The sequence below is a fragment of the Moschus berezovskii genome, chromosome 9, assembly GCF_049115385.1.
Source record: "Moschus berezovskii isolate FMDL1 chromosome 9, NW_MosBer_1.0, whole genome shotgun sequence".
NCBI lineage: Eukaryota > Metazoa > Chordata > Mammalia > Artiodactyla > Moschidae > Moschus > Moschus berezovskii.
This window is the reverse complement of record NC_142468.1, coordinates 99,894,223-99,922,159: the sequence shown is the minus strand read 5'-3', so window position 1 is coordinate 99,922,159 and position 27,937 is coordinate 99,894,223. Positions and strand designations below refer to the sequence as shown.

Genomic DNA, 27,937 nt, shown 5'->3' with positions numbered 1-27,937 from the left:
GGTAAAGTAATTTGCCTGAATGTTTTCCAAACTTTACAGTGATTTTCTATATAGGAGGAATTTTATAATTTTGAAAACACTATCCTAATAAATCGACTACATTTGGAATGGTATTAAGAAAGCCATCACTAATACACTAATAGTGTGTGTGGTATGTGCAGGCACGCTGGATCCCTGGATAGTGTGTGCGTATGATGTGTGTGTGTATGTGTGTATGCGCGCGCTGGATCCCTGGGTAGTGTGTGTGTGTGTGTGTGTGTGTGTGTGTGTGTGCGCGCGCGCGCGCGCTGGATCCCTGGGTAGTGGGTAGTTCGTGTGTGCATGTGCTGGATCCCTGGGTTGTGTGTGCGTGTGTGTGCGTGTGTGTGTGTGTGTGGGTGTGTGTGCGTGTGTGTGTGTGCATGTGCGTGAAGAGCCTGGTAGTCTAGTCAATGGGGTCACAGAGTTGATGCTTTTGAACTGTGGTGTTGGAGAAGACTCTTGAGAGTCCCTTGGACGGCAAGGGGTCCAACCAGTCCATCCTAAAGGAAAGCAGTCCTGGGTGTTCATTGGAAGGACTGATGCTAAAGCTGAAGCTCCAATACTTTGGCCACCTCATGCGAAGAGATGACTCACTGGAAAAGACTCTGATGCTGGGAGGGATTGGGGGCAGGAGGAGAAGGGGGTGACAGAGAATGAGATGGCTGGATGGCATCACCGACTCGAAGCATATGAGTTTGGGTGAATTCTGGGAGTTGGTGATGGACAGGGAGGCCTGGCGTGCTGTGATTCATGGGGTCGCAAAGAGTCGGACACGACTGAGAGACTGAACTGAAATGACATCCCAAAGGGTATTTAAGAAACAATTGACTGTGTCTGAAGAGGGAAAACAGTGGAAACTGTGTCAGACTTTATTTTTTTGGGCTCCAAAATCACTGCGGATGCTGATTGCAGCCATGAAATTAAAAGACGCTTACTCCTTGGAAGGAAAGTTATGACCAACCTAGATAGTATATTGAAAAGCAGAGACATTACTTTGCCAACCAAGGTCCGTCTAGTCAAGGCTATGGTTTTTCCCGTGGTCATGTATGGATGTGAGAGTTGGACTGTGAAGAAAGCTGATTGCCGAAGAATTGATGCTTTTGAACTGTGGTGCTGGAGAAGACTCTTGAGAGTCCCTTGGACTGCAAGGAGATCCAACCAGTCCATTCTAAAGGAGATCAGTCCTGGGTGTTCATTGGAAGGACTGATGCTGAAGCTGAAACTCCAATACTTTGGCCACCTCATGCGACGAGTTGACTCACTGGAAAAGACTCTGATGCTGGGAGGGATTGGGGGCAGGAGGAGAAGGGGACGACAGAGAATGAGATGGCTGGATGGCATCACCAACTCTGTGGACATGAGTTTGAGTGAACTCCGGGAGTTGGTGATGGACAGGGAGGCCTGGCGTGCTCTGATTCATGGGGTCACAAAGAGTCGGACACGACTGAGCGACTGAACTGAACTGAAGAGGGAAATAAGGGGACTAAAAGCTGTCTAGGAAAAGAACATTCTTCTCATTGTGTACACTTTTGAATGTTTGTCATGTAAATATGGGCTTCCCTGTTAGTTCAGAGGTTAAAGCGTCTGCCCGCAATGCGGGAGACCTGGGTTAGATCCCTGGGTCGGGAAGATTTCCCTGGAGAAGGAAATGGCAACTCACTCCAGTATTCTTGCCTGGAGAATCCCAGGGACAGGAGAGCCTGGTGGGCTTCCGTCTATGGGGTCACACAGAGTCGGACACAACTGAAGTGACTTAGCAGCAGCAGCAGCAGCAGACTAGATGGAGGTGAGTTTGAGGGAACTCCAGGAGTTGGTGATGGACAGGGAGGCCTGGCGTGCTGTGATATGGGGTCCCAAACAGTCATGACTGAGCAACTGAACTGAACTGAGGCTATTTCTGCACGAGACACAAGACACTACAAGACTAACTGCTTCCAGAAAGGAAAAATGGGTAGTTCAGGAATAGGAGTGAAAGGCAAGTTTTCACTCTAATTTTTTGTAGCTTTGGAATTTGTATCATGTGAACGTATTAAAATTTTTAAAGTAGAATGCAATTTTTAAAAAGTAGCATGTAATAGTCCATCAGAGTTTTTTCTTTAGTTTTAATTATCAGTTCAGTTCAGTTCAGTCGCTCAGTCGTGTCCGACTCTTTGCGACCCCATGAACCACAACATGAAAGGCCTCCCTGTCCATCACCAACTCCCGGAGTTCACTCAAACTTATGTCCATGGAGTCGGTGATGCCATCCAGCCACCTCATTCTCTGTTGTCCCCGTCTCCTCCCACCCCCAATCCCTCCCAGCATCAGAGTCTTTTCCAGTGAGTCAACTCCTCGCATGAGGTGGCCAAAGTATTGGAGTTTCAGCTTTAGCATCAGTCCTTCCAATGAACACCCAGGACTTATCTCCTCTAGAATGGACTGGTTGGATCTCCTTGCAGTCCAAGGGACTCTCAAGAGTCTTCTCCAGCACCACAGTTCAAAAGCATCCATTCTTCGGTGATCAGCTTTCTTCACAGTCCAACTCTCACATCCATACATGACCACGGGAAAAACCATAGCCTTGACTAGACGGACCTTGGTTGGCAAAGTAATGTCTCTGGTTTTTAATATACTATCTAGGTTGGTCATAACTTTCCTTCCAAGAAGTAAGCGTCTTTTAATTTCATGGCTGCAATCAGCATCTGCAGTGATTTTGGAGCCCAAAATATAAAGTCTGACACGGTTTCCACTGTTTCCCCATCTATTTCTCAAGAAGCAATGGGACCAGATGCCATGATCTTCGTTTTCTGAATGTTGAGCTTCAAGCCAACCTTTTCACTCTCCTCTTTTACTTTCATCAAGAGGCCTTTGAGTTCCTCTTCACTTTCTGCCATAAGGGTGGTGTTATCTGCATATCTGAGGTTATTGATATTTCTCCCGGCAATCTTGATTCCAGCTTGTGCTTCTTCCAGCCCAGCGTTCCTCATGATGTACTCTGCATATAAGTTAAATAAGCAGGGTGACAATATACAACCTTGACGTACTCCTTTTCCTATTTGGAACCAGTCTGTTGTTCCATGTCCAGTTCTAACTGTTGCTTCCTGACCTGCATACAGGTTTCTCAAGAGGCAGGTCAGGTGGTCTGGGATTCCCATCTCTTTCAGAATTTTCCACAGAGGGTAGGTATTGGGAGGGGGCATTAGAGGGCAGACACATTGAAATCATAATCACAAAAAACTAGTTGATCTGATCATATGGACCACAGCCCTGTCTAACTCAATGAAGCTAAGCCATGCTGTGTGGGGCCACCCAAGACGGATGGGTCATGGTGGAAAGGTCTGACAGTATGTGGTCCACTGGAGAAGGGAATGGCAAACCACTTCAGTATACTTGCCTTGAGAACCCCATGAACAGTATCAAAAGACAGTTTTAATTATAGCTTACTTATATTTCAAATTGATTCTGTGAACCAAACAAAGGAAGCAAAGGTTCAGGACAGAAATCATGAATGTACAAAAATTATTTATTCAAATCACTTTTCAACAAATTTTAAAACTTCATAGATAAGAAAAAATTCTGCAACCTATAAAATCTGTGTAATTAGCAATGAAATAGAAAGGGGTGTTTTTAAAAGTAAAGACTGTTTCATCCTCTTTCTCAGATACCATTTTAACTTTGGGGTACTATAAAAATTATTTTTTAAGAAATTTGATATTCTGTACCCTTAAAGAAGAAAATGTTACTTGATTGCTATTAAATTAGGTAAAGCAAGGGTATTTACTTGCCTTTCTACAATGACTAAACATAAAATACACTCAAATGATTTCAGTATGACTTTTATTACCTAAAAACAATGGAACTTGGAATGGAGGTAATTCCATGGCAGTTCTTCCCAAGCCAGTAACAATAAATCACAAAAGATTGTAAGGATAATTTAATTCAACCCCTTACATCACAGACATAGAAACAAAGGCCCCAAAAGTTTAAACTTAAACTTGTACAATTAATATATAGGGGAAAAAATAACTAGAACCTTGACGTTCTGGCTCCTCAACCAGTATGATTTCAAGTCTTGCCTCTAATAGGATGTAATTACTGAAAGTATCCTTCAAATGTCTTTATTGGTTCTATATTTTACTGTGATAGTAGTCAGAAATGACCACTATTTAGTAAAGAAAAACAAGGAATAAGTCGTTAAAAATATTTAATTACTATAATCTTGAGATCAACAACATATTGGCAAGTTTTCTGCAGTAGAAGTGCATTCCTTTTAAATAGATCCAGGGCAACAGGTAGCAAAAAAGAAGTGATTTTATCTTAAATGCCAAAAAGTCAACTTTCAACATAACTTTATCAATGTGAATTACTCTTAAACAGAAACAGGAACTAAATATACATGCATCAAACTGTACCTTCATTCACTGAGATGACACCTCCAAACAAATTCACATATGGGCAAATACATTAAGTATATACAAATAAATGTATGTTTCCAAATAACTAGCTACAGTCTCACTCAGTAGTTCCTGAAACCAAAATTTTCACATAAACATACTATCAAATGCAACAACAGCAACAAAAAAAAAATGTAAAGGAACATATATACACCAGAACCCAAACAGACATGTAGACATAAAACAGGTGCTTATACAGTATCCTTAAACATATGGCTCGGCCAGAAATAGCTCAAACATAAACAAATGGTGATCTACAAACACCCAAAAATATTGTAAGCTTTTTGCTACCAGTGAAAACTCAACAGTTCATCCTAAAATTGAGTTTAAAATGCTTATGCCTCAAATAAAAGAAACTGAAAGGAAACCTGAAGCCACCCCCCACCCACTTAATCTCTTATAAGTTGGAAATGTGAAGACAATTTTGAAGACTGAGTATAAACACAAAAGGCTGGTGACTCCTATATGAAACAAAGATTATTTATTAAATGAAATCACTGAAAGAGAACAGAGAAAATTCTGTGAGGTCAACTAAATTCTTTTTACTTTAAAGGCCCTGTTAGAGACTGGCTGCTGCTCTAATTCATTATTTGGGGAGGCAAAACTAAAAAAGCTGTTGGCAGGTTCAGGTGCTGTGGGAGAACCCACAAAAAATGGTCTGAACTGAAAATCTCCATCTCCACCACCCCGATTTCGAACTGGTGTACTGTCCAAAGGAAACTTGGAGTTGTTCCCTAGGAGAAAAATAAGGGAAGAACTTAAGTATCTATTTCCTTACAGAACTTTTGGATCACATAAACAAAGTCATTCAACAATATTTTAACAGAACTCAACACTTATGACATGCATACAACATAAACCTCGAATAAAGAAAAGATGGCCTCCTCCCCTTACCACAGTGTATGCATCTTACCTCCTGTGCAGTTTCCAGTGAAAGCCATTACCTCATCACCAAAAGTAATTTAACACCATGAAATACTTTTGTAGAGCTAGAATTTACAGTATCATAACTTTATTCATTATCTATTAATCTACATCCAAGGAATATCATATATATTCGTGTGTGTGTGTGTGTGTGTGTGTGACTTTTGTCCCAGGTTCTTTAAGAACAAATTTATTTTTTACAAGTTCCATAAGCGCTCTGGAAAATATATCACTACCATGAAAACCTGGCATATATTCACGTCCCAAGATCAATTAGCACACCCTTAAGAAAAATTATACAATAGATCTGATAAAATAAACATTTAACAGCCTCCACTGGGGCTTCCCTTGAGGCTTAGCTGGTAAAGAATCCGCCTGCAATGCGGGAGACCTGGGTTCGATCCCTGGGTTGGGAAGATCCCCTGGAGAAGGGAAAGGCTACCCACTACAATATTTTAGCCTGGATAATTCCATGAACTGTATAGTCCATGGAGTTGCCAAAGTCAGACACGACTGAGCAACTTTCACTTTCACTGAACCCATCCTTGGCTTTAGTTATATAACTAAAGGAGAAAGCTGACTATATCTACTTCAAGCCAACAATGGTGGCAAGAGGTGAAAGGAAAAAGATAAGTGTGCGAAAAAAAAAGGAACTGGTAAAAATGGAAGAAATTGAAATAAATGTGGATAGTCACAAGGAAAAAATAAGAATACTTATAATCCCCATACACAATAATACTTTGATTGACTAAATCATATGATTAACTGAAAGCTACATTGAAACTTATTTTCGTTTGAATCCTCCTATCTGATATTCTTCTTCTCATTACTTCATGCCTTTTCTAGGATATCATCTTCTCCTCAACACTAAAATTCAAAAAAAGAGGTTTTATAAAAATCCAGCTCAAACAAAAGTTCATCTCAAGAATTTTCACTTTTTTGTGTGTCAAAAAAGTACATTAATAGCATAGTAAAAACTATTAGACTCTGTTATATCAAGAGTGGTGTAAATGAGAGAACTCAGGAAAAGATTCACTGCCATCTGACAAGTAGAAAAAAGCAAGACTATATTTCCAGGAGGCAGAAATCCTATCTGGATAATCCTTACATCCCCATTGCCCAAAATTTTTTCCAGTAGTCTGGCGCAGGAAACATGCTTGATAAATATTTGATAAATTTATGAATGAATAAACAGAAGAACAACCAATAATAACTTAAGAACTGTGCAATCAGTATTGTCCACACATGGTCTTCTCACAGGATAGCAAATAGTTAAAAGAGTATGGGCTCTGAAGATAGCTCTGTGATCTTGACCAATTTACTTAACCTCTCTGTTCCTCAGCTTTCTCATCTGTAATATAGGCATGATAATAAACACCTACCTCATAAAGTTTTATAAATGACACAAATACATGTGAAATTATAATAGTTTCTAATACTTAGTAAGGAATTAATAAATGGCAGCTAATATTATTATTATTGCAACTAAATAGCTTTTTATTTGAAGTGGAAATTTGCCAGCTTTAATTTTGGAATTATTTACTCTCTGTTCAAATAAATTAAAGATGTAATTAAAAATGTAAGCAAATAAAACAGATAAAAGTAAGGATGTGCTGATCGAGACACAGATGAAGAACCTAGAGCCGACCACTACTACTACCACTCTAGGCCTCTGGAGTCTCCACTAACTGCATGGAACTAGGGCAGAGTGTGAAACATCACTAATTTAATTTAAAGAACTGATACTGGATATTACATGTCCTTTCTTACCTAATGGGAAGCCAAAAACACCAGACTGTGCAATCATAGATGGTTCAAGAGTACTATCTTGGTTAGCAATAGTGATATTTCGTAGCCTAAGGCTATCATAGAGGCCTTGGAGCTTTTGATACTGGCGATTTCGCTCCATAAGTTTTTCAGAAATGTCACTGAACTTTTTCTTATATTCTTCTAGCACTTTCTTCATGGAGGTGACCTCCCCTTTCATAGAGGTCAATTCTACATCCTTGCTCTGTATTTGCTGAGTATATATCTTCTCCATCTGTTTCAGATGGCCCTCTGCCTTGCTGAAATTGTATTCTTGATAGAGACGCTCCTGGTGTACCTGTCCCAAGAGAGAAAAGATTAAAGGTAATAAATGCAAAGTTGTTTATTTCAACTTTATACAAACACAGAAAGAAAAGAAAGACACACATACCGGAATGTTATTACTTTAAATTTTAGAACCAGATTAAGAAGAAATTAGGATGCACAAAAGAATAATTATTATAGAAAATAATACACTATGTCACTAAGTGCATAGGAAAAAAATTGAGGAATACTCTCAAAGCATGACCATTACACCAACAAAAAATGTGAATATTTGTTTAACCTCAACAAGTGACATGTAGACCAAAGGTTTCCAAGAAATCTAACACTATATTTCGAGTAATCCATAGTGTGGAGAACATATTATAAAACAGTCCCCAATTATCCCTGCCTTCTGACACTTATATCCTCCCCTTGATCTAGACAGGACCTGTGACTAGATGACAGGAAAAAGGACAGGATATCTCTTCATCAGTACATTACATAAGAATATAGAGTTTCTCTTACTAGCGTACTCTCTCTCTTGCTGGATGTGTGGAAGCAAGAGGCCAAGTTGGAAAGGCCAAAAGGCAAGTAACTAACAGCAGTCTCTGGGCAATAGCCAGCAAAACACTAGGGTCACAATGACTTTAAGGACAGACTTAACAACAATACCACATGTTCATGTTCAATCAATACTACCCCCCAAACTGGGATCTACTTTAAGATAAAGTGTCTATTCATTTCAGTCAATAAGTATTTACTGAGACTTAAGACCAGTAACTATGATGGTCACTGAGGACCCAAAGATACCAGGAATCAACACATGACCTAAAGAACTCTCCTAACTAGAAAAGATAAGCAAATATATAACTAATTACAATATAGTATAAAAAAGACAACAAAGGTAAGGATAAGAAGATATAGGAGCATATAAGATGTCCATTTTACCTATAAAAATATAATGAAAATATTTACATGACAGAGGACAAACAGACCTTTCAGAAGCATTATTATAATTGCATATATAAGATATAACACTATTATACTTAAGGACCTGATTAAAGTTCTCCACAGATAAGTCTTTCTAAAAAGAAGCCAAAGGCAGAAATAAAAAAAGAAAATAAGGATATGAATTTGAAGATAAGAATGCTCATTATAGCATTTTTTAAATAACTTACAATTTATGATACAATTCAATCATTAAAATTATGATTTCATCAAACACACACAAGTTTTAAACTTCTGTAGGTCAAAAAATTCAATGAAGACTAACAAAAGTGAAAAAATTTCTTGCAACATCTGAGTTAAGTATATGTATAGAGAGAATTCTTACAAATCAGTAGGAGAAAAACTACAGCAACTGAAATAAAATAAAACAATTAATAAAAGAAAAATATACTTAAAATACAGGAAAATGTATTCATCTAAAGGTCATCCAACAAATACATATTTAGAGTAATGAGATTCTACTGTAACCATACCTAATTGGTGAGCAGAAAGTATGGTGAATAAGCACCCTCCTATATTTCTTACAGGAACACAAACTGACATGATCTAACTGGAGGGCAACTTTTAATACTACAATTTTTAAAACTTTGAAATGTTCCACTTTCAGGTGATTAAAATTAGCAAAAAATTAAGGATAAGAATTTAATGATAACAGTACTCATCCTAGCATTTTAATAACTTGGAAATAAATTATGATACATTATAACCATTAAAATTATGATTATAGAATGGCTAACTTTTAAATATTTAATAAAATACTCATAACAGGCATAATCTATTGTCAATTTACCTGGCCACAAAAATGGTATCTGTGGTATTACCCTATTTTTGTATAGACAACATATATATATAAATATATATTTATACACAGGAAAATCTAGTAATATACAAACATAAGTATCAAGACTGTTTATCTCTGAGTGATGGAATTATGGATTATTTTTATTTTCTTCCTTTTGGATTTTTAACACTAAACATATTACTTTTGCAAAAAAGAAAATTAAAAAGAACATTTTTCCATACATTTCTTAAAAAACAAATACAAACACAGTGAAGGAAAAACTTTAGAAGAATTTATATATGCCTCAAAGCATACTCTCCAGAGAAACTAGCGTAAGCACTAACCTGGTATGTCCAGAAGGCCAGCGCTCGGGAGCTGATGTCCAATACAATCTCTGGTCGAAGTCCTGCCAATACCATGGCTTTATATTCCTCTGATGGACTGAGTTCTGTGCGGACAATATCTAGCTTTCCAGAAAGAGTACTGTTGCAGGCAGGGCAGATAGCTGGTGAACGACTAAACTCACCACTACCATGCTGATCACAGAATATATGAGAGCAGGCAGTGACCCATGCATAACCAGAGAGTTTGACACGACACTTGCGATAATTACAAAGCAGCATGTCTTCACACAAAGACATAATAGATAATAAAGTCTCCAGATGCTGAAAAGAATCCTAAAAAGGGATAAATGAAAAAGTCAATTTGCAGTAAAATTAAATATATAAATAAAAATAAATGAAACATGTTTTTATTTTACTAAGACAAAATAATATACCTTTTATTATGCTTTTGTATTACAATCAATATATAATATTGATTTCAGCCACCCAACAATATTGTGCTCCTTCTTTGTGTAAACCACTGCTAAGGCCATGAAAAAAATTTTTTAAAGAAAAAGTTAAAGACACAGGTAGTTCCAAATCTCACTTATAAGTTAAAAATAATATGTTCATATAAAAAAAGATTTAGGAACATTTACAAAGTACAGATAAAAATTAAATTAGTGCTTTTTGCCATTTCTCAATACCTAAACAAAAATCCAAATGTATTACCCATTCATAGATTGCTAAAATATTTTAGTATCACTTCTCACATTTGGCAGATATAAAAAGTCCAGGCACTAATTTTAGCCATTCTTTAATGCAAAGTATTTTAAGTTACATTTTTAGGTCTTCATATATGCTGATTCCCCAGATTCTTTACCTGTGTTGCCTTGACTAAAAAAGACTAGTAACCTATACTATTAAATAGAAACTAACCTAATTCATTCAAGTAGTTGACATGATGAAGCCTGAATACCTATATAAAAGCAAAGTTTATCACCAATTAAACAACTCACCTATTAATGTAAATACTATGCTTCTATCCCATTATTTTTCTATAGTGTCTACTGTCACTGGAGTTCAACTAATCCAAACTAGGCAGCAATAGCCTGAACATATCAAAATTAGCCATTATTGTATAAAATAGGTCTTCTCTTGTGGCTCAGACAGTAAAGAATCTGCCTGCAATGCAGGAGACCCGCGTTTGATCCCTGGGTCGGGAAGATTCCCTGGAGAAGGGAATGGCTACCCTCTCCAGTATTCTTGCCTGGGGAATTCCACGGACACAGGAGCCTGGTAGGCCATTGTCCAAAGGGTTGCAGAGTCAGACACGACTGAGCGGCTAACACTTTGCATAAAATAATAGTGACACCAATTACACACCAGGGGAAGATGGTCACATTTAGAAACGGATAAATTCTGTCAAGACAGTTGCCTGGGTCACAGGGGTGGGACAAGGACGCTCCGACTCTTCTTACCCCAAAAGTCCCCGCTGAAGGAGTGTCCACAGGTACCCGGCGGCCGCAGTTACAAGGCCTTTGTCCCTCCAGCAGGGTAGAGTGCAGACGGGAAACAGAAGAGCTGGGAACAGTTTGGAACCTGAGTCCCTTACCAGGCAGAGCCAGTGTTAGTTGCTCAGTCTTGTCCGACTCTTGGCAACCGCCAAACTCTTCTGTCCATGGGATCTCCCAGACAAGAATACTGGAGTGGGTGGCCATTCCCTTCTCTAGGGGATCTGCGCCAGGCAGAGCGAGAGGTGTAGCTAGTTCAAATTTTTCCTCAAGGTCGGGGAGAGTCAATTTAGCGAGCCGTCCAACTTAGCGAGGACCAACTTTTGAAGACGGAAACTTCAAGCTCGCAGCGCTCTCAAAAGAAAATACTAACAAGATTAACACAAAATTAAAAAAATAAAATAAAATCTAACCTGAGACGCCCAAGAAAAGCGCGGGAAAACACTGTTGCTGCCCTAAGTCCACGAAGACGACGACAAGCGAGGACTCGCGCTGGCGTCGCCACTACGTCTTAGGGCGCATGCGCGGGGTCGCCCCAGAGCCTGCTGGGTGGTGGGCGCCGAGTCCACGCGGCTCAGGATCCTGGGACACGAGGCCTCTGGCCCCTGGACTATGGGCGTTGCACCCCCAGGCGCGCGTATCTTTGAGCGAATCTGACTGAGCCTGGTCTAGGTGTCCCACTTGGGAGCCTCGCAGATACTGTCATTGTGTGCCGTTTTCAGCCCTCGCCTGGCACAAGCTGTTATTTGGTCGCTAGTCGTGTCTCTTTGTGACCCGCGTGGACTGTAGACCCCCAAGCCCCTCTCTCCTAGCTGTCCTCAGCCTAACATTTGAGGTCAGAACAGAGTGGGGACGGAGTGAGTACACGCAGGTGTTTGTCCTGGGAAATTTTAGGGAGTACAGGCTGGGCAACAAGGCTTTGTATTTCAGCAAAGTCCCCCAAATTGTGTGATACCTATAATTTGACACCTACCACCTCTGTTGTATTTTCTGCCGTTTTTTAATCCACCTTGAGATAGACATCTTTCCAGTTTTTCACATCCTCTATATAAAGAACTTGATTTAGAATCTGCATATGAACGTTCATTACAGCTCTTAAGCGATAGGGTTAGGTGTCACAGCTTTTCTGAGATCATCTGCCTGTGTACATTCCTGGGCCTGCTTGGATTAATAATTGTTTAAATGTTTGCATCCATTTTATCCTAATACTTCTACCTGTTACATTTTCTTTTCTGTACTTACTGTATGACTTTCTGCTCAATCTATGAATTCATATTAGAAATTAAGCTGAGAGTTCCAGGAGTCCTCAGAATATGTCTAATGCTGACTTTTGTAGCCACCTTTCCTGAAGATGTGACACTAGTATGAATTAGTAACAGAAACCATCCAATAAATCAGCAACACAACGGGGACACTAAGCCCTGCAAACGCCCTTATAGATTGTGAATCTATATACTAAACCTTTCTCTTTCAGACAAAAACCTACCCTGATTAAACAACTTTCTCTAGTTTTTTGTCTGTCTGTAACTGGTTCACTGTTTCCCCACCTATTTCCCATGAAGTGATGGGGCCAGATGCCATGATCTTTGTTTTCTGAATGTTGAGCTTCAAGCCAACCTTTTCACTCTCCTCTTTCACTTTGATCAAGAGGCTTTTTAGTTCCTCTTCACTTTCTGCCAAAGGGTGGTGTCATCTGCATATCTGAGGTTATTGATATTTCTCCCAGCAATCTTGATTCCAGCTTGTGTTTCTTCCAGCCCAGCGTTTCTCATGATGCACTCTGCATATAAGTTAAATAAGCAGGGTGACAATATACAACCTTGACGTACTCCTTTTCCTATTTGGAACCAGTCTGTTGTTCCATGCCCAGTTAACAGTGTCAGACTTTATTTTTGGGGGCTCCAAAATCACTGCAGATGCTGATTGCAGCCATGAAATTAAAAGACGCTTACTCCTTGGAAGGAAAGTTATGACCAACGTGGATAGCATATTAAAAAGCAGAGACATTACTTTGCCAACCAAGGTCTGTCTAGTCAAGGCCATGGTTTTTCCCGTGGTCATGTATGGATGTGAGAGTTGGACTGTGAAGAAGGCTGATCACCGAAGAATTGATGCTTTTGAACTGTGGTGCTGGAGAAGACTCTTGAGAGTCCCTTGGACTGCAAGGAGATCCAACCAGTCTATCCTTAAGGAGATCAATCCTGGGTGTTCATTGGAAGGACTGATGCTGAAGCTGAAACTCCAATACTTTGGCCACCTCATGGGACAAGTTGACTCACTGGAAAAGACTCTGATGCTGGGAGGGATTGGGGGTGGGAGGAGACGGGGATGACAGAGAATGAGATGGCTGGATGGCATCACCGACTCTGTGGACATGAGTTTGAGTGAACTCCGGGAGTTGGTGATGGACAGGGAGGCCTGGCGTGCTGTGATTCATGGGGTCACAAAGAGTCGGACACGACTGAGCGACTGAACTGAACTGGTTCACAGTAATCAAGGTCATTTTGGCCTTTGTAAAATGTCTTCTGAGAGTTCAAAATAGAAATTCAATCTAGAGTTACAAAATAGGTTTGAAGAAAACCAGGGGTTCATATGTAAACCATGTAATCCCTAACATGTTTTAGTTATCATAGCCTTCTGTGCATTTTCTGGTTTTCACTATGCCAAATGTAGAAATATTAAAGTACAAAAAAAAGGTACACTCTCATGTCAAGTTATAAAACACAAAGCATTCACATTTGACCAGTACCTAACTTTGTGATTCTAGCCAAGTTACCTTTGTGCTATAATATGATCCCTTCCTGCTTCTTCAATTTCATTGATTCCCCAAAGCTTGGTGTAACCCACACCATTTTTAAAGTCAGTTTCCAACCCATTTGGCTAAAAGCCTATATAAATTGTGTATGCATATATATGTGTGTGTGTGTGTGTGTAGGTATATCTATCTGTATACACACACACACACACACATTTGGTGGGGGGGGGGCGGATTACAGGGACATGTTTTGCACATAGGAAAAAGTTGGGGGGAGCTACAAAGTCTTAATATAATATCCCACTAGTCTGGAATACCAGGAATTGACTTAACCTGTTTCTTGGTGGCATGTGTCCTATTCTCTCATGGCATAGAAAAACCCTTCCGTGGCTCATTTCTAAGGTGCTCCTGAGGATGAAACCAGTGAAATCAATCAAGGCTGGGATACAGAGACCTAACCACCAAAAAGAGCATTTTAAAATATTGGTTTTTCAAACTTATGTTTCCTGGGAGGAAGGGATAGTTATAGACTTTAGGAAGGTCATGTACACAGTGCTACATTTTAAATGGATAACCAACAAAGACCTATTGTATAGCGCATGGAACTCTGTTCAATGTTATATGCCAGTCTATATGGGAGTTTGGGGGAGAATGGATGCATATATATGTTTGGCTGAGTCCCTTCGCTGTTCACCTGAAACTACCACAACATTGTTAATCAGCTATACCCCAATACAAAATGTTTTTGATGTTAAGTGAATAAATAAATAAAATGCTAAAAAAATAGACAGGTTTTTATTATTAAATATTAAGCATATAAAAAGTGTGTGGAGAATGACCATCACTCAATCTAATAAACCCAAATTTCTCTCAAGTTTGATGTTTTTTAATGAGGTAACAAGTTACAGATACTCAATCCATTTTCCTCTTACCTCTCCAGAGGTAAACAAGCCAGATTTGGGGGTTTATCATACTCATTTAGGTTTTCAATATGTATATATATCAAACTTTGTTTCCATGTTCTCAAACTACTAAATCTCACACAATACATATCAGTTGGCCATTTTTAAATCTTTTTTTTTTTGAGGTGTAAAGTTAATACAGAAATATAATAAAGTTATATTAGTTCATTTTAACAGCCAAATTCTACAAACCACAATTTATTTATTCATTCTTCTAATGGACATTGGTTCCAGGCTTTTACAACTAAAAATATTTTAATGCATATAAACTTTCTGTGCCCATTTCCTTGAGTACACATGTCAAGAACTCCTTAAGAATACCCAAAGATTGGATATAATCATCTTCGAAAAAAATGATGTTGCCAAAGTAATAAATTAATTTCACTGCTACCAGCAACTCCAGCCTTGGCAACATGTTTAAGTGTCAGAGTTCGTTTGTTCTGTTTCAATTTTTGCCCATCTGATGGCAGTGAAATGGAATCTCAGTGTTGTTTTAATGTAAAGTTATTTTATTAGTAGTTAGATTAAGCATCTTTTCATGTGAATGACTACTCAGGGTCCTCATCTATGAATTGCCCATTCATATCCTTTGATCATTTTCTTGATTTAACTAGAGCCTTTGTCAGTTACATGACATGCAAACTTAAGTTTGAATTTTAGTGTATACAAATTTATCAGTCTTTTCTTTTGCCTTATGGCTAATCCAATGTCACAGTGCCATATTCTTTGATTTTATATAGGCTTGAAGTTTTGCTTTCAATTTACAGATCTTTATTCCATTCTTCCTAACATAAAAAGTCTGGATAAACTCTGACAGCACAATTTGTGTATTCATTATCATATACCATTTAACTGGTATTTTACCATGAAGTTTGATTTTGATCTTGTTTAGATATTATAAGTACTTACTGGTTATATTATGTACCAGTTTTCTCTAAGAGCTTCAGAAATAATAATCTTCCTATTATGTTTGAATCTGAGATAGTCAGCATCATCTACTCTAAATCTAATTTGATATTTATATTTGCTTTAACAGAGAATAGGTTTCATATTATAGGTTTCTAAAGAATAGGTTTCATATTATAACAGAAGTTATTATTAAGACTCATTGCTATCCAGGTAGTTTATCAAGTCAAACTTTAAGTCCCAAGTATTCCATGTAATCTTGTTGAAATGCCATTAAGATGGTTGTCATTTCCAGAGGTTCAAAAAAAAAAACACAAAATTCTATGGAGATTTTAATTAACTTCAAGTATTTCTTGAGTGTCTATTCTGGGTCAGGCATTGCAGATAAGCAAGTTATCCTGCTTTCATGGAGTTTACAATCTAGCAAAGAATCAAACAATGATAGAAGAAAATATTTTCCTCTTTTTTTTACTGCCTCTTAAATTTTTGCAAGTTGATTCTTATAAACCATTTCTGGTGAGAAAAGTCAGTGTCCATCTTTAATTTGAAGAATCATCCACCTCCATGCTGCAGAGAAAAATATATTTTTAATACTTCCCTGAAAGGTGAATAAATACTCAATAGAAAACTGAGTAAACCATTTAAAATTTAAACATGAATGACTTCAGAGTATGTTTCAATAACTCCTAGAATCAACTGACTAGAGTGCTTCCTTTCATTGTCCTAGATCAGTACTATTCAAATCTGTTGCAATCAGGGAGTTCTCTATATATTAGATCCTCATGTTTTAGAATTAATGGAGTTTTTTAATCCCATGTATAATTCTTAATCTAGAATCACCACCTGCTTCACAATTGTTTGACTCCGCAAAAATCAGAAGGCACTAACGGACAGCCAACCCATCCCCATGGTGCCCTGAGTGAAGACAAGTCAGTTTAGATATATGATGGACTAAAATCCCACTACTTAAGGCTCCAAGCAGTGAGAGGAACAGCCATCAAAGATTATCTCCAATCACTTCAGTAAATGTTTTAAGAAACATCACTATCACTTCTAAATTTTTAAAGAGTCAGTCGAGAACTAGAAGAACCATCAAGTATCAACTTGTCCAGCTAGCAGCCAGACAAAAAGAGGAATTAGATGATAAATAAATTAGTGTCAAAAAGATTAATTAAGAAAATGTTATTGAAACTGATATTGGGATATACACTATAGGCCTTATTACCGTACTTTGCCTAACTCTAGAACTAAATTAGACTCTGTGAGCTAAGGGTAAAGATAATGAGGCATGGCCCAACTGCCAGAAAGATGCACATAAGCAATAAAAACAAGGAATTTCTCATAACAATGATGCATGTCAGAAATTGCTAGGTAGTACAAAGTCTAAGATAAATATACACATGGACCCCAGTGATAAAATAGCTAACATCTATTGAGCACTTACCATATGTTAATAATGTTCTAAGCCCCACACATTTATTATCTAATTTAATCTTCTAAGTCAAGTATTATTCCTTTGAGTCTGGTATTATTATTATCACCTTCTAAGATATAAAGACCCTAAGACATTGAGATATTAAGAAACTTGCCAGGGTTACATAGCTGCTTAAGTGATAGAGAGTGGTTTTGAACCAAGTCTGACTTCAGAAGCCATGTATAGTTACTATGCCATGCCACCTTTCAACATCTTCAGTTGACTTATTAAAAAATAAAATTTGTAGCACCTTAAAAGCTAGCCATGAAGTCACTAAGCTGAGTTTTCACAGATTCATATGTATGTCAAAGCTTCTCAATTTCAACATAAGCCTTACCATAAAACAAAAACGCTATTATTATCTACTGTATATCCAGTATTACAGCTCCCAAGAGTTCTGGGCTGGGAAAGAAGTGAGATTCCAGTCTAGTTTCCTGAAATTTCACTTCTGCAAAAGACACAACTGAGAGCTAAAAAATTATTTCAAGTGCTGATGTTACTCTGAACATTGCTTTTAAATACTTGTATTTCCTATATCCCCATTCTCTGCTGAAACTTGCAAGTACAAGAATACAAGCCTGTCCTATCTAGGCTGCTTTAAATAACTTTAAATTATAGATGAATGTAACAAAGTCAGAAAAGACTGGTTAACAAGATTACCCATAGAACCCAATTCTAAAGACGATAATCCCTAGTATTGGAATATATCCTTTCAAATGATTTCTTAAGTAAACATAAGCACATAAAAATGTTTAAGCAGAAAAAGGATTATACATATTGCTCTGTAACTTGTTTTTAAATTAATATATCATGAATACTCTTCCATTTCAAGAAAGATAAACTGGTATCACAATTTTTAGTGATTATATAATATTGTATTTTATTATCTTTGATTTCAAAATTGATTTAACCAACTCTGGGGTTCTCTTAATCTTATGTATAAACTAACAAAATAGTGACTCGTTTAATACTGTCAAGTTAAGTGGTTAACAGAATTATACCAGTTATCAGTGTTTTTTCTGTAGTGTTTGAATTTTTAGACTAAGGATTCTTGACCCAAGTTCTATCTCAAAGAGATACAACAAAAGATCAAAGCTCAACCAAGTATTGTAGTAGCAAACTCATAGTTCAAAGATTTAAGAATTACCTAACATCATGGGCTAGATCCCAGTAAGAATTTCAAGAAATAGAATTCAATTCCAAGTGTTTGCGCTAGCTATAGTCTGCTTAGAGTATGTGTTCAATCAGGGCAATTAGGATTTCGCTGGCAGTCCAATGGTTAAGACTCCACTCTAGCATGCGGGCAGCACGTGTTCAACCCCTGGTCTGGGAACTAAGATCCCACATGCCACACGTGCAGTCAAATAAAAAAAAAATAAATAAAATAGCAGGGCAATCAGCTGAAACATAGGCTTAGTGTGTATTTCATCATAGCAAACTGCAAATGACTGACTGCTGAAGAACAAACCACCACCAGGTCCTCATCCCCAAACCAGGGAAACTCTCTCAAGGTTAGCACTAAGCCCCTTCAACTACCAAATTTCAACCACTAAGAAAACTCAATCTCCAAATTTGCGAGGTGGTGAAATTCAAATGAGGTATAAATGAAGGTTTTCTTTACACTTACTTCTGGTATCATATGAACAGCTTCTCTCTAGAAATCAAGTTGAACTACAGGATCTATCAAGTATCTGGCATCTCTAGAGAAGAAAAAATCAAATAATAAACAAATATACAAAGGTTGTGATTACAAGACTTGAATGCACACCAACCTACTCCACACCAAGTCACACCCATAAAGCCTCAAGGAAAATTAACTCAAAGAAAACTATTCATTCTTTATTTGAATCTCCACTCAGCAATATAAATGGACCCATCTTTTTTGGAGAACGTTGTCAAATGCCCAAACTCATTATCAGACTAGGGCAAGACTTCTGTACAAGCTCCGCTATTTGTATAAATTTAAAAGTTTGGGTAAAACTACACAGTAAGTCTAACCAATCTCTGAAAGGTTACATTAATAAAAGTCAACAGTCTATAAAGAGAATAGGTATGCAAATAGAAGAAGCACCGTGATGGCTGCAACCAAAGTATGGCAGCCATGGGAACAAATTCAGGGAGATGGGGCATAAATGGTATGAGTTACTGCCAGTCTCTCCAAGTTCACAGGGTATGTGATTACAGAAAACACTTGTAACCACAGGGTGACCCCAATCATTAAGTTCACAAAATCCATTAAGAAAATAAATAAATAAATGGAAGAAGCTAAGAACTGGTAGGGCTTCCCTGATAGCTCAGTTCGTAAAGAATCCACCTGCAATGCAGGAGATCCCAGTTTAGTTCCTGGTTTGGGAAAATCTGCTGGAGAAGGGATAGGTTACCCATTCTTGCACTTCCCTTGTGGCTCAGCTGGTGAAGAATCCGCCTGCAATGCAGGAGACCTGGGTTTGATCCCTGGGTTGGGAAGATTATGGCCTGGAAAATTCCATGGACTGTATAGTCCATGGGGTCGCAAAGAGTCAGACACAACTGACCGACCTTCACTTTCAAGAACTGGTAAGTGTCAGATAAATGAGAAGGCAATCTAAAATAGTACGTTTCAATTTCATTTGAGTCAGGTCAGTTATATTTAACCTCTATTTCTGTTAAGTATTTATCACAATAAACTAAAGAAAACCTTCCCTTGACGTAGCAAAATTGAATTAGCATCATTTGGAGCACAAGTTGGCCAAGAGATGGCAGTATAAGAAAGAAGCTTCAATTTGTTCTTCCAGAGGTTGAGTGTAATCTGAATTTTTAGGTGAAACAGACTAGACACAAAGCTCATCCGGCAAGCAACCTTTATATTATTCCCTACTCTTCACTTAATTAGTAAGTAAAATTTATTTCTATTATATTTAATGATCATATAAAATTATTCACTACAATATTACAATTATATTTTTTTCATGTTCCTTTTCATGCAGCAATGGGGAAATTTAAAACTCCATAATCTCAAATACAACATAGCTAGAAAGATGACACACAAGAAAATTAATGTCCATGGTAAGGACCAAACAAGTCGGAGCAAGAGCCAAGTTATATTTAGAAGAATCATTGGTCAAGGAAGGCTTCATGAAAAAAAAATAGGTCTTGAATGAGTATCAAAATTGCACTTAGAAGAGTATTTGCTATGTATCTGGAAGTTGCTAAGAGAGTAATCTTGAAAGTTCTCATCACAAGAAGAAAAAAATTTTAACTAGATGTGATGTCGGATCTTGGAGAAGGCAATGGCAAGCCACTCCAGTACTCTTGCCTAGAAAATCCCATGGATGGAGGAGCCTGGTAGGCTGCAGTCCGTGGGGTCACTAAGGGTCGGATACAACTGAGCGACTTCACTTTCACACATTGGAGAAGGAAATGCAACCCACTCCAGTGTTCTTGCCTGGAGAATCCCAGGGACAAGGGAGCCTGGTGGGCTGCCGTCAGTGGGGTCACACAGAGTCGGACACGACTCAAGTGACTTAGCAGCAGCAGATGTTGGATCTTAACTAGATGTATTGTAGTAATCATGTCCTAATATCAATACATACAAATACTGAATCATTATGTTGTACACCTGAAACTAATATAATGCAACACATGAATATATCTCTAAAAGAATAACTGCACTGTCCAATAGTTAACACCTATTACAGCCTAAATTTAAATTAAACTAAACTAAAAGTTAAATTCCTCAGTTACATTTTAATTGCTCAGTAACCTCATATGGCTGATAGCAATCGAACTGGACAGTACAAATATAGAACATTCAAGTTCTTTTGAAGAGCAGTGCCTTAAACAGTGGGTATGACTAAAAGTAAGCTGACAAAAAAGGAAGTAGTAGTTATCATTCTTAAAGTCCTACCTATAATCCGTCAAGAACTACTGAAATCATTTCAAACTTTACAACAGAAGTTTTTTCCCATATTTATAAGGAAATTTTGTGGCTCAGAGAAGTTAAATAAATTTCCTAAGTCCACTTAGCTATTAAGACCTGGGATATGAGCCCAATTCGTCAAAATTCCATATTTTCACTTCAATATGCCCCTTACTAGCTGAACTAAGAAGCAGAACTGCAAATGACAATTTGCTTTAAAATGTATTAAGAATGGCATACTGGGGGAAAAAAAAAAGAATGGCATACTGGCTCAGTAGGTCAGAAAGAAACAGACCCACTCATTTTGTTTCCTGTGGCAATAGCTTCTTCAAAGGACAAAAGGTACATTTTATATGTGAACAGATGATTCATAAGGCTTGATATAAACCATAAATTTTTAAGTAACTCAGAGATATAATCAAAGTGTTATTTTACTTGTTCTTGTCCTATATTTGAATAGTGCTTTAATTATTCCAAATGTTTTGGATATCAGCAACATTTGAGATTAACTAAGGGAACATAGGAAGCATTCAGACACTGCAAAATTTCACCATTTCTTATTGTAAGAGTTTTAACATTGTCCACCTTAAAAGTCCACATCCAAGTACTTCTTATGGGAAAAATAATTATAGATTTAAAGGCATACCTTGCCTATTCGTCTCATCTCACAAAAACAAAACCCAGATTGCAAAGGGCCTGGTCTTTGTTTCCGTGGCACATAGCACAAAGCCTGCCTGGTAGCACATGATGCCTTTCCCAATGTGTGATGCTCCGTGCAGGATTTTAGTTATCCTTCATAAAGTGTCATTCCACCACATGAAGACCATTGTACATTTACTGAGTTACTTAGGGAGTTAAAGTAAACATATCCCATAGGCAATCAATGACCCACTCATTTTGTTTCCTGTGGAAATAAATTCTTCAAAGGACAAAAGGTACATTTTACATATGAACAGATGATTTGTGAGGCTTGATACAAAACACAAATTGATAATACTGAGCTGATGCTTCCATTTTAATATTATACTCACTCAGTTTTGCTCAGTTCCATTCCAATTTACTCAGTGCCTTCTGTGTATCCCTCACTATGGTAATTCAAAGAACCTCCTGTCTTTTTAGATAGAAAAAAAACACATGTAAACCAGAGAACACTTTAAGGCGTCATATCTTAGTCAAAGTTCAAGTACTTGCCTCTATGGTCCCATTAGCCTTTAACCATTCCTACTGAGAATGTCCAGATGAAAGTCTAATTTTTAGGGGTCTCCAGATGTTATAGAAGTTTTCACACTGCTGCTTCTGGGCTGGCACACGTGGTGCTAAAGACCTAGGCTTTCCTTCCTCAGTGGATTCCATCTTCAACCTGAAGCAAAAGGAAAACAATAAAAAAACTTTGTATTTGAAGTAAATGCTAAACTAACTGCTTTCAGAGTCATCTTTTAGCGACAGCTCTCTAAGGCTGTCCTATCAGTACAGACTCTCAAGTTTTATTTCCCACTTACTGTCAGTTATTTTAGCTAAAAATCCCAATTGTTTTAACCTCTCAGTGCAGGAGGACTCTCTAATTTTCTTTAAGAGACCTCTAGTCTTTCCCATTCTATTGTTTTCCTGTATTTCTTTGCATTCATCACTGAGGAAGGCTTTCTTATCTCTCCTTTCTATCTGCATTCAGATGCTTATATCTTTCCTTTTCTCCTTTGCCTTTGAGCTATTTCAAAACCTAAAGGTGGCTGGATGGCATCACCAACTCGATGGACATGAGTTTGAGTGAACTCCGGGTATTGGTGATGGACAGGGAGGCCTGGCGTGCCGTGATTCATTGGGTCTCAAAGAGTCGGACACGACTGAGCGACTGAACTGAACTGAACTGAAAGGTGATGCTGTTAAAGTGCTCCACTCCATATGCTAGCAAATTTGGAAAACTCAGCAGTGGCCACAGGATTGGAAAAGGTCAGTTTTCATTCAAATCCCTAAGATAGGCAATGCCAAAGAATGCTCAAACTATTGTACAATTGCACTCATCTCACACACTAGCAAAGTAATGCTCAAAATTCTCCAAAACAGGCTTCAATAGTATGTGAACTGTGATCCTACAGAAGTTCAAGCTGGAAAGGCAGAGGAACCAGAGATCAAATTGCCAACATCCGTTGGATCATCAAAAAAGCAAGAGAGTTCCAGAAAAACATCTACTTCTGCTTTATTGACTATGCCAAAGCCTTTGACTGTGTGGATCACAACAAACTAGGGGAAATTCTGAAAGAGATGGGAATACCAGACCACCTGACATGCCTCCTGACAAATCTGTATGCAGGTCAAGAAGCAACAGTTAGAACTGGACATGGAACAAACTGGTTCCAAATCAGGAAAGGAGTACGTCAAGGCTGTATATTGTCACCCTGCTTATTTAACTTATATGCAGAGTATAACATGTGAAATGCCGGGCCAGATGAAGCACAAGCTGGAATCAAGATTGCCAGGAGAAATATCAATAGCCTCAGATACACAGATGACACCTTATGGCAGAAAACGAAGAACTAAAAAGCCTCTTGATGAAAGTGAAAGAGGTGAATGAAAAAGTTGGCTTAAAACTCAACATTCAGAAAACGAAGATCCTGGCATCTGGTCCCATCACTTTATGGCAAACAGATGGGGAAACAATGGAAATGGTTAGAGACTTTATTTTTGGGAACTCCAAAATCACTGCAGATGGTGACTGCAGCCATGAAATTAAAAGATGCTTGCTCCTTGGAAGAAAAGCTATGACCAATCTAGACAGCATATTAAAAAGCAGAGACATTACTTTGCTGACAAAGGTCCACCTAGTCAAAGCTATGGTTTTTTCCAGTGTCATGTATGGATGTGGGAGTTGGACTAGAAAGAAAGCTGAGTACCGAAGAATTGATGCTTTTAAACTGTGGTGTTGGAGGAGACTCTTGAGAGTCCCTTGAACTTCATGGAGATCCAACCAGTCCATCCTAAAGGAAATCAGTTTTGAATATTCACTAAAAGGGCTGATGCTGAAGCTGAAGCTCCAATACTTTGGCCACCTGATGCAAAGGACTGACTCATTAGAAAAGACCCTGATGCTGGGAAAGATGGAAGGCAGGAGGAAAAGGGGACAACAGAGGATGATATGGTTCGATGGCATCACCAATTTAATGGACAAGAGTTTGAGCAAGCTCTGGGAGTTGGTGATGGACAAGGAAACCTGGCATGCTGCAATCCAGGGGGTCACAAAGAGTCAGACACAGCTGAGTGACTGAACTGAACTCCAGGAGGAATCCACTCAGACCATATGTGAAATAAAAGTCAGAAGATCAGAAACACTGACCAATCATGCAGTTCATCCCAAGAGAAAACTGTTTCACCCAATCCTAGTCCCATTGCTGGTGGAGCAAAATAAAAATGAAAATAAAAAATATAGTACCTGAGGGTTTTGGGTCAAAACAGCAGTAAGGAATAACTTCATATTTTATCTATTTCATAATAACTCTGCCTTAGAATTTATAAAGCACTGTCCTTATAGTAACTCATTTTGCAAGTACTATGTTATCTTTTCCATTTTATATGTATACAAGCAAGGTTTAAATAAGTGGCAGGCAACTTAGCTTAATGGTTAAGATAATGAAGTTGGACAGAGCTAGATTTGACTCCTAGATCCATTTGTTGTGACCTGGGACAAGTTATGCAACTTCTCTAAGGCTCAGATTTCCTTTCCTTAAAATGAGGACAAACACCACCTACCTCTTAGAACTGCTGTGAAGATTAAATTATGCAAAATAGATATAAGATTAAGCATATCTCCATTGAAAACTAATTTTTCTCCCACTCATCAAAACCTCTAACTGAAAAACTAGCTGTTTCACAAGACATGATCTGGGATTTTTAAGACTTTTTAAAATAAATAGCTTTGGAGGAATTCACAGTCTTCCTCTTTTATTTTGCATGTTTACAGTCCCAATACATTTCCATTTTTCCTAACAATGCTAAAATACGAGTTTACTCGCTCAACACCCTCTACCTGTAAGGTAACTCATATATTATACTAATGTATATCACTCAAGGTCACTGGGCAAAACTTTTTAGGAGAAAAATAATACCCAAAATATATTTATTGCTTATTTCTAGAAGGTACATAACATTTATTTTACATCCACTAGTGCTTGGACTTCATATACTTTGATCTTCAAAAGCTAAGCCACAGAATGGCTCACTGACTCACCTAAGATCATTGGAGGACTAAACTGTGGTGTTGGAATTTCATTTAGGCTTACATTAAGCTAAAGCCCTCATCTTTTTCAGGACATCCTAAGCTTTTATGGGCACCATCACCACAATGCTGACATAAAAACTGGGAGCTCCTCCTGAAGCTTGTTAAAATCATCTGACTTCAGAGTTTGCAGCGTCCTCCCAACAAGAAAGATGAACTGCTCTGAGCAAAGACCAGGGCAAAAACAACATCCAATGCAGCACCCACAAACCCAGTAAAAACCTGAGCCCTCCAGACACAGGAGAATTAAAGCTGACTGGTCTAAACTCCTCTTCCAAGATCTACCCTCGCACTGAAAGACAGAAGTCAAAACAGCATTGAGAAAATAACAGTACCTTTTCCCCCAAGCAAAATGAATCCAGGCATTTTGCAGAAACACTATATACATGAAGCAGAGTCTATTGTTCCTCGGTCACCCTGTCTCAGAAAAGGAAGGCAGACCTGGTTCTGAAGAGGCCCACGTGGAAACAAGCCAGGCAGATCATTTCACTGCCTTCCTCCAATTTCCACACAGCCGAAATTAATCGCTTAGTAGCTCACATACATTCCAAGGCTAGCTGGAAATTAAGGCTGCCACAAGGATATAGTGGCTCAAACTGGGGAGAAATTCAAAACAATTAGGAATCAAAATTAAATGCACACTCACCAGCCCACCACCAAAGTGAAAAGAGAGAAAGTGGAGAGACAGGAAGTGACTTTGAGAAGTGACCTCAGAGCCTGATTGGCTAATGATGATTCCCTCCCTCCTTTACCTTAAAAGTGCTGGAAAGACGCAACCTGCCCCACCCCACCCCCTTCAGGCACCTGTCTCTTCAAGGACCAAAGATGCTACTTGCACCGTTCTTAAACTTTTTAAACCAAGCTTCCTTTTGAGTTAATATACTTAGCACGGACTAATTCAAGGTATTTACACACATTCTAGTTTACCTACTGCAATTTTCCTAGATATACCTACTGCAATTTTTCCTAGATATACCTACTGCAATTTTCCTAGATATACCTACTGCAATTTTCCATTTTTATGGGTTAGTAGTCTAGATCTACTTAAGTTAGAACTTATCGTCAGGGAAATATTCAAGTTAACAAGCTTAGTAAGAAAGATACCGGAAAAAGACGGTCAGCTGCAATCCAAGAAGAAAGGCATTAGAGAAATCAATGCTGCCATCACCTTTATCTTGGGCTTCTAGGCGTCAAAATTTCGAGAAAATAATTTTTTTTTTTGTTTGAGCAATCCAGTCTGTAGTTTTTAGTAATTGTAGCCCTAGCAAACCAATACACTGCGACTTTGAATAAATTACTCACATTTTTTTAGAGTTCAGTTTTCTCAACTGTAAAATACAGACAATAATACCTAACAACAGGGTTGTTGTGAGAATTAAATATGTGTAAAGCTCATAGCCTTGTTGATGTTGTTTGGTCGCTAACTAGTGTCCGACTCTTTTGTGACCTCCCCCCTCCCCCCAAGGATTGTAGCCTACCAGGCTCCTCTTGGCTTTCTGCCATTAGAGTGCTATCATCTGCATGTCTGAGGCTGTTGATATTTCTTCCAGCAATTTTGATTCCAGGTTGTGAATCATCCAGCGCGACATTTCCCATGATGTACTCTACATATAAGTTAAATAAGCAAGGTGACAATATACAGCCCTGAAGTACTACTTTCCCATGGGTTCAACCGCTGGGTGCGGAAGATTCCTTGGAGAAGGGAATTGCAACCCAGTCCAGTATTCTTGCCTGGAAAACTCCCATGGACAGAGGAGCCTGGAGGGCTATAGTCCATGGGATAGCAAAGAGTCAGACAGGACTGAGCGACTAACAGTTTACACAACTTCCGAAAGTACTGTGTACTTCTTATAGCACTGTTGCTGCTTTTGCTTGTGTAATTACTTGATTAATGTCTGTCCCCAAGACATGAACCATGTCTATTTTGGCTGAAAACTCGCCAAGATGTACAATAAATGTGTGAATTAAAAAAAGGAGGATAAAAATCTATATGAAAGTCACCAATACTTGGTTGTTGTTTAAAACGCAGAATCTAAGTTTTAATTCAGAGGGCCTGAAATGGAGCCTCTGAGATATCCCGCGCCCCCACTCATCCCCCACGGTGGCACCCACCCGTTCTAAAATTCTCTTGGCCTCCTTGAGTTCATTACCATTCTCATAGCTTCAGGCCTGAAAGCATCATTTCATTAAAATAGGACGGGCGGGAGAGTAGTCTGAATTGGGTTATGAGGTCCCCCCACGCGGGGTACCTCACCTCAGCCATTGAACTCACTCCGCCGGCCGTGAGTCTGTTCCAAGCTCCGGCTAAGGAGGCATCCGCCAGGCCCCTCCGCAAGGGCGGGGTCCATAGCATCTCCTGCCCAGTCTGCCCTCGCGCGGAGCCCCGTTCTCTGGGAACTCACCTCCCCGAAGCTCAGGGAGGGCCCTGTTAGGGCCGCTCTATGGCCCTAGTCTCAGACCTTCCCAAGGGACATTGCATAGAGTGACTAACCGCACTCAGCTCGTAGCCCCACTGATGAGCTTCCCTCCGCCCTATGGTAAGGGCCGCGCGCAAAGAGTGTTTATAACGTGCTCATAGTGAAAGCCACTAGACGGTTATGG

General features: G+C 38.6%; 1 protein-coding gene and 2 non-coding genes across 9 annotated transcripts; all 3 read right to left on the bottom strand.

Annotated features, from left to right (window-relative positions):
- Positions 1-3,820: 3,820 nt before the first annotated feature.
- Positions 3,821-26,028, bottom strand: CCNB1IP1 (cyclin B1 interacting protein 1). 7 transcript variants are annotated; one of them, XM_055436725.2, is made up of 8 exons: positions 25,672-25,941; positions 22,257-22,429; positions 22,101-22,176; positions 18,799-18,871; positions 10,016-10,101; positions 9,582-9,914; positions 7,149-7,482; positions 3,821-5,188 (listed from the first exon to the last, which is right to left on the bottom strand). In XM_055436725.2, the coding sequence occupies exons 6-8, from the start codon at positions 9,876-9,878 to the stop codon at positions 4,986-4,988; spliced, it is 834 nt and encodes a 277-aa protein (XP_055292700.1). In that variant the 5' UTR covers positions 9,879-9,914; positions 10,016-10,101; positions 18,799-18,871; positions 22,101-22,176; positions 22,257-22,429; positions 25,672-25,941; the 3' UTR covers positions 3,821-4,985. The 7 variants fall into 7 exon arrangements, with proteins under 7 accessions (XP_055292700.1, XP_055292696.1, XP_055292699.1 ...); XM_055436721.2 differs by lacking the exons at positions 10,016-10,101; positions 25,672-25,941 and adding an exon at positions 25,983-26,028; XM_055436724.2 differs by lacking the exon at positions 10,016-10,101 and having other exon boundaries at positions 18,799-18,869; positions 25,672-25,939.
- Positions 16,550-16,697, bottom strand: LOC129563643 (small nucleolar RNA SNORA79). The gene has a single exon (XR_008687386.1). It is a non-coding gene; the product is annotated as a small nucleolar RNA SNORA79 (small nucleolar RNA).
- A 1,504-nt stretch (positions 26,029-27,532) lies between the features above and the next one.
- LOC148776644 (Nuclear RNase P) lies at positions 27,533-27,867 on the bottom strand. The gene has a single exon (XR_016038380.1).
- Between the last annotated feature and the right edge of the window lie 70 nt (positions 27,868-27,937).

Excerpts from the sequence above, each read along its gene's own strand:
- CCNB1IP1 (XM_055436721.2), bottom strand. Across the intron at positions 7,483-9,581 it reads TGGCCTTCTGGACATACCAG|GTACACCAGGAGCGTCTCTA; the intron begins GTTAGTGCTTAC and ends CTCTTGGGACAG. Across the intron at positions 5,189-7,148 it reads TGTTTTTGGCTTCCCATTAG|GGAACAACTCCAAGTTTCCT; the intron begins GTAAGAAAGGAC and ends TTTTTCTCCTAG.